The 12,028-nt window shown below is 31.9% G+C and overlaps 1 protein-coding gene and 1 long non-coding RNA gene across 12 annotated transcripts; one reads left to right on the top strand and one right to left on the bottom strand.

The window, feature by feature from the left end:
- Positions 1–2,617: 2,617 nt before the first annotated feature.
- On the bottom strand, positions 2,618–3,823 carry LOC126880220 (uncharacterized). Its single transcript, XR_007696495.1, has 2 exons — positions 3,596–3,823; positions 2,618–3,440 (listed from the first exon to the last, which is right to left on the bottom strand). It is a non-coding gene; the product is annotated as an uncharacterized LOC126880220 (long non-coding RNA).
- Positions 3,824–4,003: 180 nt separating this feature from the next.
- LOC126880213 (uncharacterized) lies at positions 4,004–11,738 on the top strand. 11 transcript variants are annotated; one of them, XR_007696485.1, is made up of 4 exons: positions 4,004–4,391; positions 4,454–4,543; positions 4,659–4,785; positions 6,507–11,738. XR_007696485.1 is itself a non-coding variant. In XM_050644008.1 (4 exons), the coding sequence occupies exons 1-4, from the start codon at positions 4,271–4,273 to the stop codon at positions 11,539–11,541; spliced, it is 279 nt and encodes a 92-aa protein (XP_050499965.1). In that variant the 5' UTR covers positions 4,004–4,270; the 3' UTR covers positions 11,542–11,738. The 11 variants fall into 11 exon arrangements, 5 of the variants coding, with proteins under 5 accessions (XP_050499965.1, XP_050499964.1, XP_050499963.1 ...); XR_007696487.1 differs by having other exon boundaries at positions 4,454–4,785; positions 6,507–6,557; positions 11,528–11,738; XR_007696486.1 differs by having other exon boundaries at positions 4,454–4,785; positions 6,507–6,557; positions 11,525–11,738.
- The last annotated feature ends 290 nt before the right edge of the window (positions 11,739–12,028 follow it).

Raw genomic sequence — 12,028 nt, 5'->3', positions numbered from 1 at the left:
TGATAGTGAGAGCACAGATTTTTAGAATTTCAAAAAAACTGTAATTGTGACGTCACTTTGACGTACTTCCGGAGTTTGCTTAAACTGTTTGATCAAATTATTTGATCGTGAGACGCGGCCTTTAATCACCCAATAGGAAGAATAGCTGAAGTGCAGATTCCTGGAAGGAGTAGGAGAGGAAGACCAAAGAAGACGATAAGGCAGGACATGTTGGTAAAGGGGATTAACATTGATATGACTCAAGATAGAATTGTGTGGAGAAATGCAATTAGGGAAGCCGACACTGCATAGGGATAAGGCAAAGAGAATGATGATGATGATAATAGGTGTAATGTGTAGATACTTATATAGAATAGGTTTGAAATAGAGTAGAATATAATAGAATAAAGATACTATATACCTACATAGATACATCCCTAATAGCACAAGGATGTCCTTCACAGACTTTAGGGAGGTCCGTTTTCGTCCAAGGAACGTCCTATTTTGGTCCAAATGTCGCGCTACCGAATGTCTGTTGGACGTCCACTTAAGGTCCGAAGGGACGTACATTGGACCTTAATCGGACGTCCTAGGGGACGTAAATTGGACCTTAACAGGACGTCCTATTTTGGTCCAAATGCCACGTTGCCAAACGTCCAATGGACGTCCACCTAACGTCCGAGGGGACGTTCAGTGAATGTCAATTGGACCTTCATAGGATGTCCCAGTTTGGTCCAATGTCTTGCTGCCGAACGTCCATCTAACGTCCTGAGAGGACCTCCGGTGGACGTCTAGCATCGATATTTAGACCTGTGGAGAATGTATGGTGGGAAATAAAAAATATATTTTTAAGGAACTTATATTACATCTTATATTAAATTACAATTATTGGATATTACATTATTTACATTAAATTACAATACACTTCTCCAAGAAATTAACGCACCACCTTAAAAATAGGGCATTTTTGATGTCTCGAATTTTCTAAACCTGTTGTCTCATCTGAGTGATTTTTTTATAATATAGCCTAGGCTATAGGTTACATCCTTAAGCTTGTCATGCACTGGTAGCTATACTGTAATATATGTATATTATATCATATCGCTCTCTATAGTAATGAGTGAGCCTGCAGACAGGGAACTAATGGTTCCGTATGTGCAGGCTCACTCATTACTATAGAGAGCGACGTGATATAATGTATATTACAGTATAGCTCCCCGTGCATGACAAGCATAAGGCAGTAACCTATAGCCTCAGGCTATATTATTATAAAAAAATCACTTAGATGGGACAACAGGTTTAGGAAATTCGAGACATCAAAAATGCCCAATTTTTAAGGTGGTGCGTAATGCACTGTATATATAGGTAAACTTATATACAGGCTGTAACAAAAATAAAATTTTTGTGTTTATTTAGTTGGCTATCTATTATAGTGTACAATCATCTAGAATATTTTGAACAAACTAAAAACATGAATATATCATCGAAAAAATAATAAAAAGGTCTTAAAATGCTTGGTTAGATATTAAGATCTAGTTAAAAAGAAACCAAAAACTGTATATTTTCTACAGAACGTAGATTATGAATTTTTAAGCCAGCTAATCCCATTTATTATACAGGGTGTCCCGAAAAGATTGGTCGTAAATTAAATCACATATTCTGGGACCAAAAATAATTTGAATGAACCTAACTTACCTTAGTACAAATATGCACACAAAAAAAGTTACAGCCCTTTGAAGATACAAAATGAAAATTCGATTTTTTCGAATATATCGAAAACTATTAAAGATTTTTTATTGAAAATGGACATGAAGCAATATTATTGCAGTAACATCTTAAAGAAAAATTATAGTGAAATTTGTGCACCCCATAAAAATTTTATGGGGGTTTTGTTCCCTTTAACCCCCCCAAACTTTTGGGTACGTTCCAATTAAATTATTTCTGCGGTACCATTAGTTAAACACTGTGTTTTTAAAACTTTTTTACCTCTTTCTATTTTTTCGATAAAGCTCTTTTTATCAAGATATGGCTTCTTTTTAAAATGGTTCAAAATATACCTAAAAATGTAAATCATAAATAAATTTTCATATTATTAGTCTCTACAATCGTACTTAACCATATACAAATATGTGGTGGATTTGACAAATATTCAAAATATCACGATAAAAACTGACTTCAAAAAAGTACTAAGAGGCAAAAAAGTTTTAAAAACATTGTGTTTAATAGTACCACAATAATAATTCAATTGTAACTTACACAAAAGTTTGGGGGGGGGGGTTTAAACGAACAAAACCCCCATAAAATTTGTATGGGGTGTCGGGTGTCCAAATTTCACTATACAGTGGAACCTCGATTATCTGTCTCTCTATTAACTGTTAACCATTTTGTAAGAGAGACTAAAAACTTTTTTTACAGTCACCTCCTGTTTTCATATGATATTTTTTGACATGTTTTGTAGTAAATTCAATTATCTATTTACTACAAAACATGTCAAAATTTACATGTGAAAACAGATGACCCTAAAAATGGTTTTTCGTCTCCTACAAAATTCATGAAAAAGCAGATAGGAGGTATTGTCACATCACCGACGATATACCAGAAGTATAATATGTGGCCATACCAAATAATACATCCTTGATAAATATAAACATTTTTATTGCACAAAATATATATATTTCTATATATATATATTTTTTTCCATAATCATCACTACGATGATGATTCATTTGTATTGAATTGTACATTGCAATTCTCTGATGTTTGGGAAAAAGGGCTTAAGTCAGAATTGCACATCGATAATGTTTTGATGATTTCTGGACCAGAAAAATCGGCTCTTTTTATTGGTACATACAGTTTAAGTCTGCAACACTTTTTTTATGGTCCAGAAATCATCAAAACATTATTGATGTGCAATTCTGACTTCAGCCCTTTTTGCCAAACATCAGAGAATTACAATCTGGTCATAACTGACCAATGAGCAATTTTAATTTAACCTAAATTACTACTGTTCCTTAAAATGAAGAGCTTACCCTATAGCGTCTCTTATCTAATCTAACAAGATCGTGCACTATTCTAACATACACAGGCACACAAGCACTACGCTCTGCTTTTCACTATCACCTATCACTCAAACTAGTTCAAAAGGCTTTGTCCTCTTCAATCTTCTAGTTTGTCCAGTAGTAGATATCGAGGAGCTGGATTTCCTCAATATTCTCATACTTATGAAGTTGTTGTTGCTCATGACCTCCTGCTATCTTCTTGATGACTATATTATCCAGGTTCCATTCCTAGGTCTTGATATTTGTTTATAAAGTAATATCTTATTATGCATCGACAATGTGGAGTTTCTTCCAACTAGTCAATACACTTTTTATAGGTATCTTTCTTTTGCCTTTCATAGCCACAACAAGGCTATAATACGTTTCCTTCCTGGTTTTTTTGTAGACCACTTTCAGCTGATTCTAAAAAATTAAAATGAATGGTAATTTTTCTATTCTTTACAATTAAAAATCAAAAGAAATAGGAAATAGGTACTACTATTTACAGGTAATAATATGCATAAATAATTCGTTTCCTAAAGAATACAGAAAATTGAAAACGTTTTTATAATACTTACATAATTGTTTAAACAAAAGAGACCCAGCCAGAGCAAAACTAACAGACAGAACTGCAAAAAAGCCACTAATTTCCATTTTCCCACCCCCTTATCTTATATGCATTTTCCAATCAAAATTTTTAGGTTGTCATGAACATGAAAGACTCAACCTCAACAAATAATAATAAACAAAAAGCTCTACTTCCACTTCCCGCCAAATGGACACAGGTTGGTGACACTGAATTCACGCCAAATAAATGAAAAAATAGAACAATTTTCTTTTTCGTCAATTTCTTCACGTGAAGTTTATAACGAACAAACTTAGATGTCAAAGTGTGCTTTTACACGTCAAATTTGGCCTTGAATAACTTGGTCAATTTCTTGTCCAATTTATTGTTGATGTAAAGTGGACTTTAGAATACGATCGACTCAGGCGTTCGACTCAGGCGATAATGCACGTAGTCCCAATGCTGGACATTTAATCTCTCCCGCTGTGCTAGGCTAGGTGCTAGTGTGCTAGTAGTCACAAACACGAAACACATCAACAAGTCACGTTCGTAAGAGTTCGTTGCGCATGATTCCACAAGATTCATTTTCCGTCATTTTGTTTATGATTTTGTCCTGTTTTGTTTTTTTTTTAAATAGAGGTAATTTTATGACCAGTGATATGGCTAAGACAGATAGACTATTATTGAAATGGAACAACATACAATAATATGTAGAACATGTTGTGTTGGTGGTTGTACCTTCTCCACATCGATTACGTTTTCCAGAGATGAAATGGACATGTTCTTGGAAGGGTTGAAACTTATTCAAAGTAATAAATTAAGTAAGTATACACCACTTGTATCTTTACAACAGTTTTCGTGTTTGTTCTAGGCATTTTAAAGATGATTTTAAGATACATGAGAGTTCGAACAAGAGGAATTACCAAAGGGGCCATCCCAAGCTCATTTTTACCACCACTAGGTAAGAACCACATAGGACAAATAATTCAATTTTAATAGAGCTAAAAGTTAGCCAACACCTATCGAGTAAAGTACATATCCAACAATTAAAATACTTTGGATCAATCAAATTACAGGAATATGCAAAAGACCTATGCATGAGTTAAAAGAAATGACCAGAGACAGAGATCTTTTTAGACAGACAATATATGACATCACGTCGACCACTACACTCCCTCCTGGGGGTCAGGATTGAAGAGAGAGGTAAGAACTGTACCTCTTAGCAAATATTTTCTGAGACTCAACTGTCTACACTACAATCACAATAAAGATACACTAGAAATAAACAAGCACGAGGAGCACTCCCAAATTATGATTTGGGAGTGCTCCTTGAACATTCAACGTGTCTTGTTTTGTTTATTTTTATACAGTAGAACCCCGATTATCCAGGTGCGGAATATCCGTGCTGCGGATATCCATGCTATGATTTTCTATTACTCAAATTGCATTTTTGAGGTTTTATCAAAATATCTTCATCGTAAATTACTCAACGGAAACTCTATATGCCGAAAGAGAGACTCATAATGATTTATTTTACCTGTTATATTTTTATGATTGGTACATATGCATGTGTATACATACATATCTGTATGTCAGAGGTAAAGGGCACTATGTCCATTTTTGTCAATATTGGGATTATACTGCAGTTATAATGAACTTTTAATTCTCCACACAGAGGTATAAAGCACTCTGTCCTACTTTTAAAATAACAAAGGTAAGCACTTTATAAAAGGTATCATGTCACATTTTATTTAGAGGCAGAGGGCACCATGTGGACATGTAAGCTTATACCTTTGTGCATGATACTATGCCTTTGTGTACATTGCTTTACAAATCCAGTATTAAACAAGCAGGGTAATGTTACACTTTACCCTGTAATGTTTGTCATGAAGGAGAAACAAATTAAAGTTTAACATTGTATAATGCATTTTTAGTAAACATCTAGTACCATGACCCAATAGATCTTGAAGAGGTAAATAGCACTATGTCCACTATATTGTGTTTCAATTTTTTTTATTAAAAATAAATCAAGTTTAGTATCACAATATGTGTTTTAAATAATACAATTTTGAAAGATAATAATCTTAAAAATAAATTAGATAAGGGGTTGTGACATAATGAGTATTAGCATAAGTACATCCTGTAAAATTACGCTTCTCCTGTAAAATTACAAATTTGTGACATAATGCCCTTTACCTCTGGCATACAGATATGTATTATACATAGGAAATACATGTTTGGATTATCCGTGCCACCTCTGGCCTGAGGAGCACGGATAATTGGGGTTCTACTGTATAGTACATTTTTATTGTAATTGTAATGTAGATAGTTGTGTCTCAGATTAGCGAATCGACGTTTTAAAATCATCAAATCTCTTATTTGACTTTTAGTAATTGTGTTCCTAAAATCTGCCTTAGTAATTATATTCCTAAAATCTGTCTTATTTTTAATACAACTATTTTGAAGATATATATACACCGTTCTTAGGCGTCAACGCCCTTCGGTAGGGATCTATGGAGGAGTATCACCAAGCCGCAAGCCCTTAACCCTTGCCGTACCGCTTCTCCATAAGCCGATCAGATGCCAGTTTATTCCAGACCAAGCCGTAGACTCTATCGAGTTTTATACTACGGCGTCGGCCTTTTAATAATTTCTTGACCTGGCTGAGGCTTGAACCATCGATCGCAAACCACTATACTTGTCAATCGACTGCGCCTTTGCCAACTGGACCGTCTAGACTGACATTTTGAAGATAATTATTGTAATACTACTATTCCATTATTAGAAATTTTGTTGGGATTTCTCCGCAATATATTACTTATTTGAGTTCATTTCTGATAATAATAAAGGTCCAGATATTTATGTTTTACTCAAATAGATTTATTTATTTGTCATGTTTTATAATTATTGTATTTAAATTTCAGATTATCAGGATGAAAAGGCTACTGAAGAATCTCAATTTATTGACATGCATGGTAATATGTTATAAAGTACTTCCACTCTAACTTTTCCCATGCACGAAATTATTGACGAACTACTATTCATACAAGGTCTCTTTTTAACTCACAGACACTCTGAGAGTAGTACATATCAATGCCACACATCAATGTATGTTTCGCTTTATTTTTTGATATCAACGCATGTGAAAAGTCAGAGTGGAAGAACTATAAAAATATACCTTACCTACATTCTAAATTGTAATAATTTTGCTTTTCATTCACAGTCATTTATTTCGAGCCTCTGTCATATGTCCTATAATCCATGTATATTAATATTTTACACAGATTAGCTTAGTTTCGAGCATCCATCATAGGAATCTCATATAATATTAATATAATCTGTGTATAATATTAATATACATGAATTATAGGACATATGACAGAAGTTCGAAATAAATGACTGTGAATGAAAAGCCCTATTATTACAATTGAGAATGTAGGTGAGGTATATTTTTATAGTTCTTATAATATTATAATATGTATTATGCTCATATAATGATATTATCCACTGTACTGAAAGGTAAAAATTTTAACCCACAAATCAACTTTTTTCAGGAAGTAGAGAAAACGTTCCACTTAAGTAATTTGGTGAGGAATTAACCTCATCAAAACAAACGTATATATCAATAATTGAACTATAAAGTAATGAAAACAATTATTAGGTTAATTCCTCACCAAATTACAAACGTCTTTTCTACTTCATGAAAAAAGTTGATTTGTGATAAATACAGTAAATCCTCTGTTAACTGAAACATTGCTTAACCGAAATGGGTCAATAGTTACAGTTTCAATAATTACGTCAATAAAAGGTAAATTTTTATATCAAAACAGAAATAATTCAATGTTAATTTGTCAACATTGCTTTCATACAACTAAAATATGCAATTTATTTATTTATTTATACAGGGTGCCTGCTTAACTTGGAACCATATGGGAAACTTTTGTAATATCAATTTTACGAAAAAAAGTCATTCTTTATAAAGTGCTCTGCATAGTCTAAAACCTACGATGCAATCATCAGAAATCAAATTTTGTCAATAATATACAAGGTATGTCAAAAAATATTAATATCGCTCAAGAGCAAACTACCTTTATATTTCAAAATATCAAAAAATTTTATTATGGAAAGTTATTTGTAATTAAAAACCATATTCAAATATGCAATAACAGCCTTCTACATGAAAAAAAAATTCTGAGATTTTCCTAAATTACTGATTCCAAACATCATTTTTATTTATTAGACCTGTAATAACTCTTTTATTAATAATTTTAGGAAAAAAAGTTATTCTTCATAAAAATCTGTGCATGGTCTAAACCTCAAGATGCAACCATCAGTTATCCAAGTTTGTTAATTTTATACGAGGTTTGTCAAATAATATGACTTTAGAAAGAATTCTTTCTATATTCTTTCTAAATTCATAGTATTTGACACACCTCGTATAAAACTAACAAACTTGGAAAACTGATGGTTTTATCTTGAGGTTTAGACTATGCAGAGATTTTTATGAAGAATAAGTTTTTTCCTAAAATTTTTAATAAAAGAGTTATTACATGTCTAATAGATAAAAATGATGTTCGGAATCGGTAATTTAAGAAAATCTCAGAATTTTTTTTTTCACGTAGAAGGCTGTTATTGCATATTTGAATATGGTTTTTAATTATAAATAACTTTTCATAATAAAATTTTTTGATATTTTGAAATATAAAGGTAGTTTGCTCTTGAGCGAAATTAATATTTTTTGACATACCTGATGATTGCATCTTAGGTTTTACACTATGCAGAGCACTTTATAAAGAATGACTTTTTTCGTAAAATTGATATTAAAAAAGTTTCCCATATGGTTCCAAGTTACGCAGACACCCTGTATACGGGATTACCCCCATTACAAAACATACAGTATAAAATCAATATATGTAATATCTACTAAACTAGAGTAAAATAAATCTTAATTACACATTAAACAAAAACGAAATATTAATAGTTATCCATTACACATATTACATCTATTACACAAATCAGTTAAAATAAACAAAAAAGTACTATTCTGTAGTACTTAGTAAAGTATTATTCTGAATTTACATAGTAAAGAAAATATTACAAAATCACCTCATAGTATTTTTTAATGTCAACTGTGACCAAGAATACTATGTAATTTGATATAAGAAGAATACAAAAACACTTATTTTTAACCGAAATTCTTGTTATCTGAAACAGCCTCCCCCCAATTATTTCGGTTAACAGAGGTTTTACTCTATGCAAATGCATATCAAAAGTATTTAAAAATAAAACAAAACATTAAATATAACATTTTTGTTTAATACATTTTTTCTTTACATAAAAACAAATGAAATGACACAAAAACTTATAGATATTGTAATTAAGAATCTAAAACATTATAGTATGAATTTATATTAAATTCTTTCATTAAACATTAGGAGGTCCTAAAGAACAAAAGCGGGATTGTCCACAATTTGAAGATTTTTTGTACTTTTATGATTTTCTGTTTTTCTGTATACAGTGAGGACGTTTGAGTTGGAATAAATTAATTTTCTCGAGAATGGCTGACTATGGAGATAAATCCGGAAACCTTTTCGAATTATTTCGATGGTCGATTTTTATTTTTAAATTGTAATTTTTTATCATTTATCATAATCCCCGTGACGTCATCTGTCTGGGCGTGATGACGTAATTGACTATTTTTTTAAATGAGAATAGGGGTCGTGTGATAGTTCATTCGAAAGGTTCTCCAATGCTCTATTCACTAATATAAACATTAATATAATTATTTATAATGTCAAACAAATTTTTTTTGAATTAAATTAATTGAGATAAAAAGAAGAATGTTTACAATTTATTTAATTCGAAATAGATTTTACTATTTCCAAAAACAGGAAAAAATGTTTATTTGATAAATAAATATTGTTTATCGCTTAAATTAAATATTAAAGTGCCAACCACCTGCCTTTTGGTAGTTTGAACGTTTAATTTAAGCGAAAAACAATATTTATTTATCAAATAAACATATTTTCTCTGCTTTAGGGCAACAGTAAAATGTATTTTGAATTAAATAAATTGTAAACATTCTTCATTTTGTCTCAATTAATTTATGTAATTAAAAAAAATTTGGGCACACTGTATTAACAATTATGTTAATGTTTATATTAGTGAATATAGAATTGATTAGCCTTTCGAATGAGTTATCACGCGACCCCTATTTCCATTTAAAAAATTCAATGATTACGTTATTATGCTCAGATGGATGGCGTTAGAAATTTCCCACCGAGAAAATTAATTTATTCCAACTCAGATGTCCTCACTGTATAAGTAAAATCGAATTTATAGCATAAAATTTTATGCTTATCATATTTTTTGCCTACATTTTTTACAAAAAGTGTGTCTGCATTTTTTAAATAATTTCAATTTACAGCTAATATTTTCATTTTGTTTTTAGCAAATAAAATTGTGTTTTTCATTTACTGGACTCGTATGAATCTCAATCATTATTTTTATTGTTTTACATATTTCCTTCTTTGCCAACCATTTTCCATCAACTCCCAAATTTAGGTCTCTCACAATTGCTTCATCCTTTTTTATCTTGCGCCATTCTGATCCACTGTTTGCCTGCCACTGTTCTTATGCCATCTACCCATCTCTTTTGAGTCTTCCCATGCTTATTTCGTCTTGCTTGGTCTCTATTCTACAATTCTCTCTATCCACCTGCTATCATTATAATTGACTGTGTGACCAGCCCAACATCATTTCATTTTTTAAATTTCTTCCATGATATCCCTGATACAGTCTCCAATTCGTATGTACAAACTGGTAGTATGCATGTGTTATACAGCTATGTTTATAGAAATGGGGGTGTTGTTTAAAATACATTCTAGTTCACCAAAAGCGGCCCATCCCAGTTGTGTTTTTCTAATTTCAGCATCTGGATTTGGTTTTCACAGTCTGATGACGTGGCCTGTGTATACATAATGTTCAACATTCAGTTAGTTCTTGGACATGTTTCTAATAAAAATATGTTTTCAAATGGTTTAATTATGATCCGTTGATGTTTATGCACCTTTTCCATTTTAATTTCTTAAAAATATCTTCTAGTTGTAGAGTAAGGGGAATAGTTTGGGAGAAATGGTGCCTCCTTATCTCACTCTCTGTTGTAGATAGTTACATAGTTCACTTTTATTATGCATGCTTATATATTTTACTTTTCTCTTTATTATTTAAGTTGATGATTTTATACACATGATGACATTATAATATAGATGAAAAATAAAGCTCATAACATTCACCCTTTCAGTCACCATGTTCGTTTAAATGAACACCAAATTCCCGTTTTTTACATTGAATCACCGCAATCGTCTCTGTACGTTGTACTAGGCTAGGCATAATAATGTTTATGGGTAACATTTTTTGTTTATAAATCTTTAAAAACATCATATATTTCAACCTCAAAGTTTTAAATGTTTATCTTTGCAAACAAAAACTCATAACTGAAAGGATTAAGGCGCGCGCGCGCACCCCCCCCCCCCCACACACACACACACACACACACACACACACCACACACACACCACACACACACATTTGGGTAATTTGCGCCTAACAAATCGATGATACATCAGTTAAGTGGAGCTGGACTAAAGTGCCTCACACGGTTCAGCAATATTCGGTAAATATTTCATATGAGGGTTCTTTATCCCTGCACTCTCACATGGCAATCATTTTGACGATTCTATAGCGCATCAGCGTGCTGTGGGAGGGGTGGAGGAAAGCCTGGGGAGCATTGGAGCTCGAAGGAGTGGTCCCTGATTTACTCAGACCAATCCTTCTCACCCCAATGAATTGTATGCCTGAATGGCCATATGGGCATGCAAGTCTCTACAGGTGTGTTTACTTTTTGCTTGCTTGCTCGTGAGTAATTCCATTTATCATTTAGTAGGTCAGAGTCAATAGATGCCTAGGCTCAAAATGGGACCCATTTCCATTGAGTATAACGTGGATCCCTGCACAAGGATATACGTGAAGACCAGAATGGTAGCAGTCACGTATAAAATATATCTATGATATGATACTTCTGTAATTCCATACAAATTTTGATTGCTCAAGTAATTTTATAAAGTAATTTACAGAAATAAATAACTTTTTAAGAATATCTGTTTTATTTTTCTGTTTTCAAAAGGACAAAAGTGTTTTAATGTAGTGGAAGACAGATACAGCCATAAAAATAAAAACTTATCCTGTACCAAAACGTATGAGTCTCTCGTCTCTCTAATGATACATTTTTATTTATAATATATAAATGTAAATGTTTTCGGCTGTAAATTAAAAAGTATGTTTTGAATGTGAATGAAAAATAAATGTAGTCGTAAAATAACAAGTAAAAACTTATTTTAGGCCAAAAAATATAAAATATTCTCTCTGACCAAAAATATAGAATAAT

The sequence above is a fragment of the Diabrotica virgifera genome, chromosome 2 (assembly GCF_917563875.1).
Source record: "Diabrotica virgifera virgifera chromosome 2, PGI_DIABVI_V3a".
NCBI classification, from domain to species: domain Eukaryota; kingdom Metazoa; phylum Arthropoda; class Insecta; order Coleoptera; family Chrysomelidae; genus Diabrotica; species Diabrotica virgifera.
This window is presented reverse-complemented; position numbering and strand designations above follow the sequence as displayed.

Coding starts and splice junctions, on each gene's coding strand:
- LOC126880213 (XM_050644005.1), top strand. CDS start 4,271: ATGGAACAACATACAATAATATGTAGAACATGTTGTGTTGGTGGTTGT. Junction 4,392..4,435: donor AGGGTTGAAACTTATTCAAA/GTAATAAATTAA, acceptor TCTTTACAACAG/TTTTCGTGTTTGTTCTAGGC. Junction 4,544..4,658: donor CTCATTTTTACCACCACTAG/GTAAGAACCACA, acceptor ATCAAATTACAG/GAATATGCAAAAGACCTATG.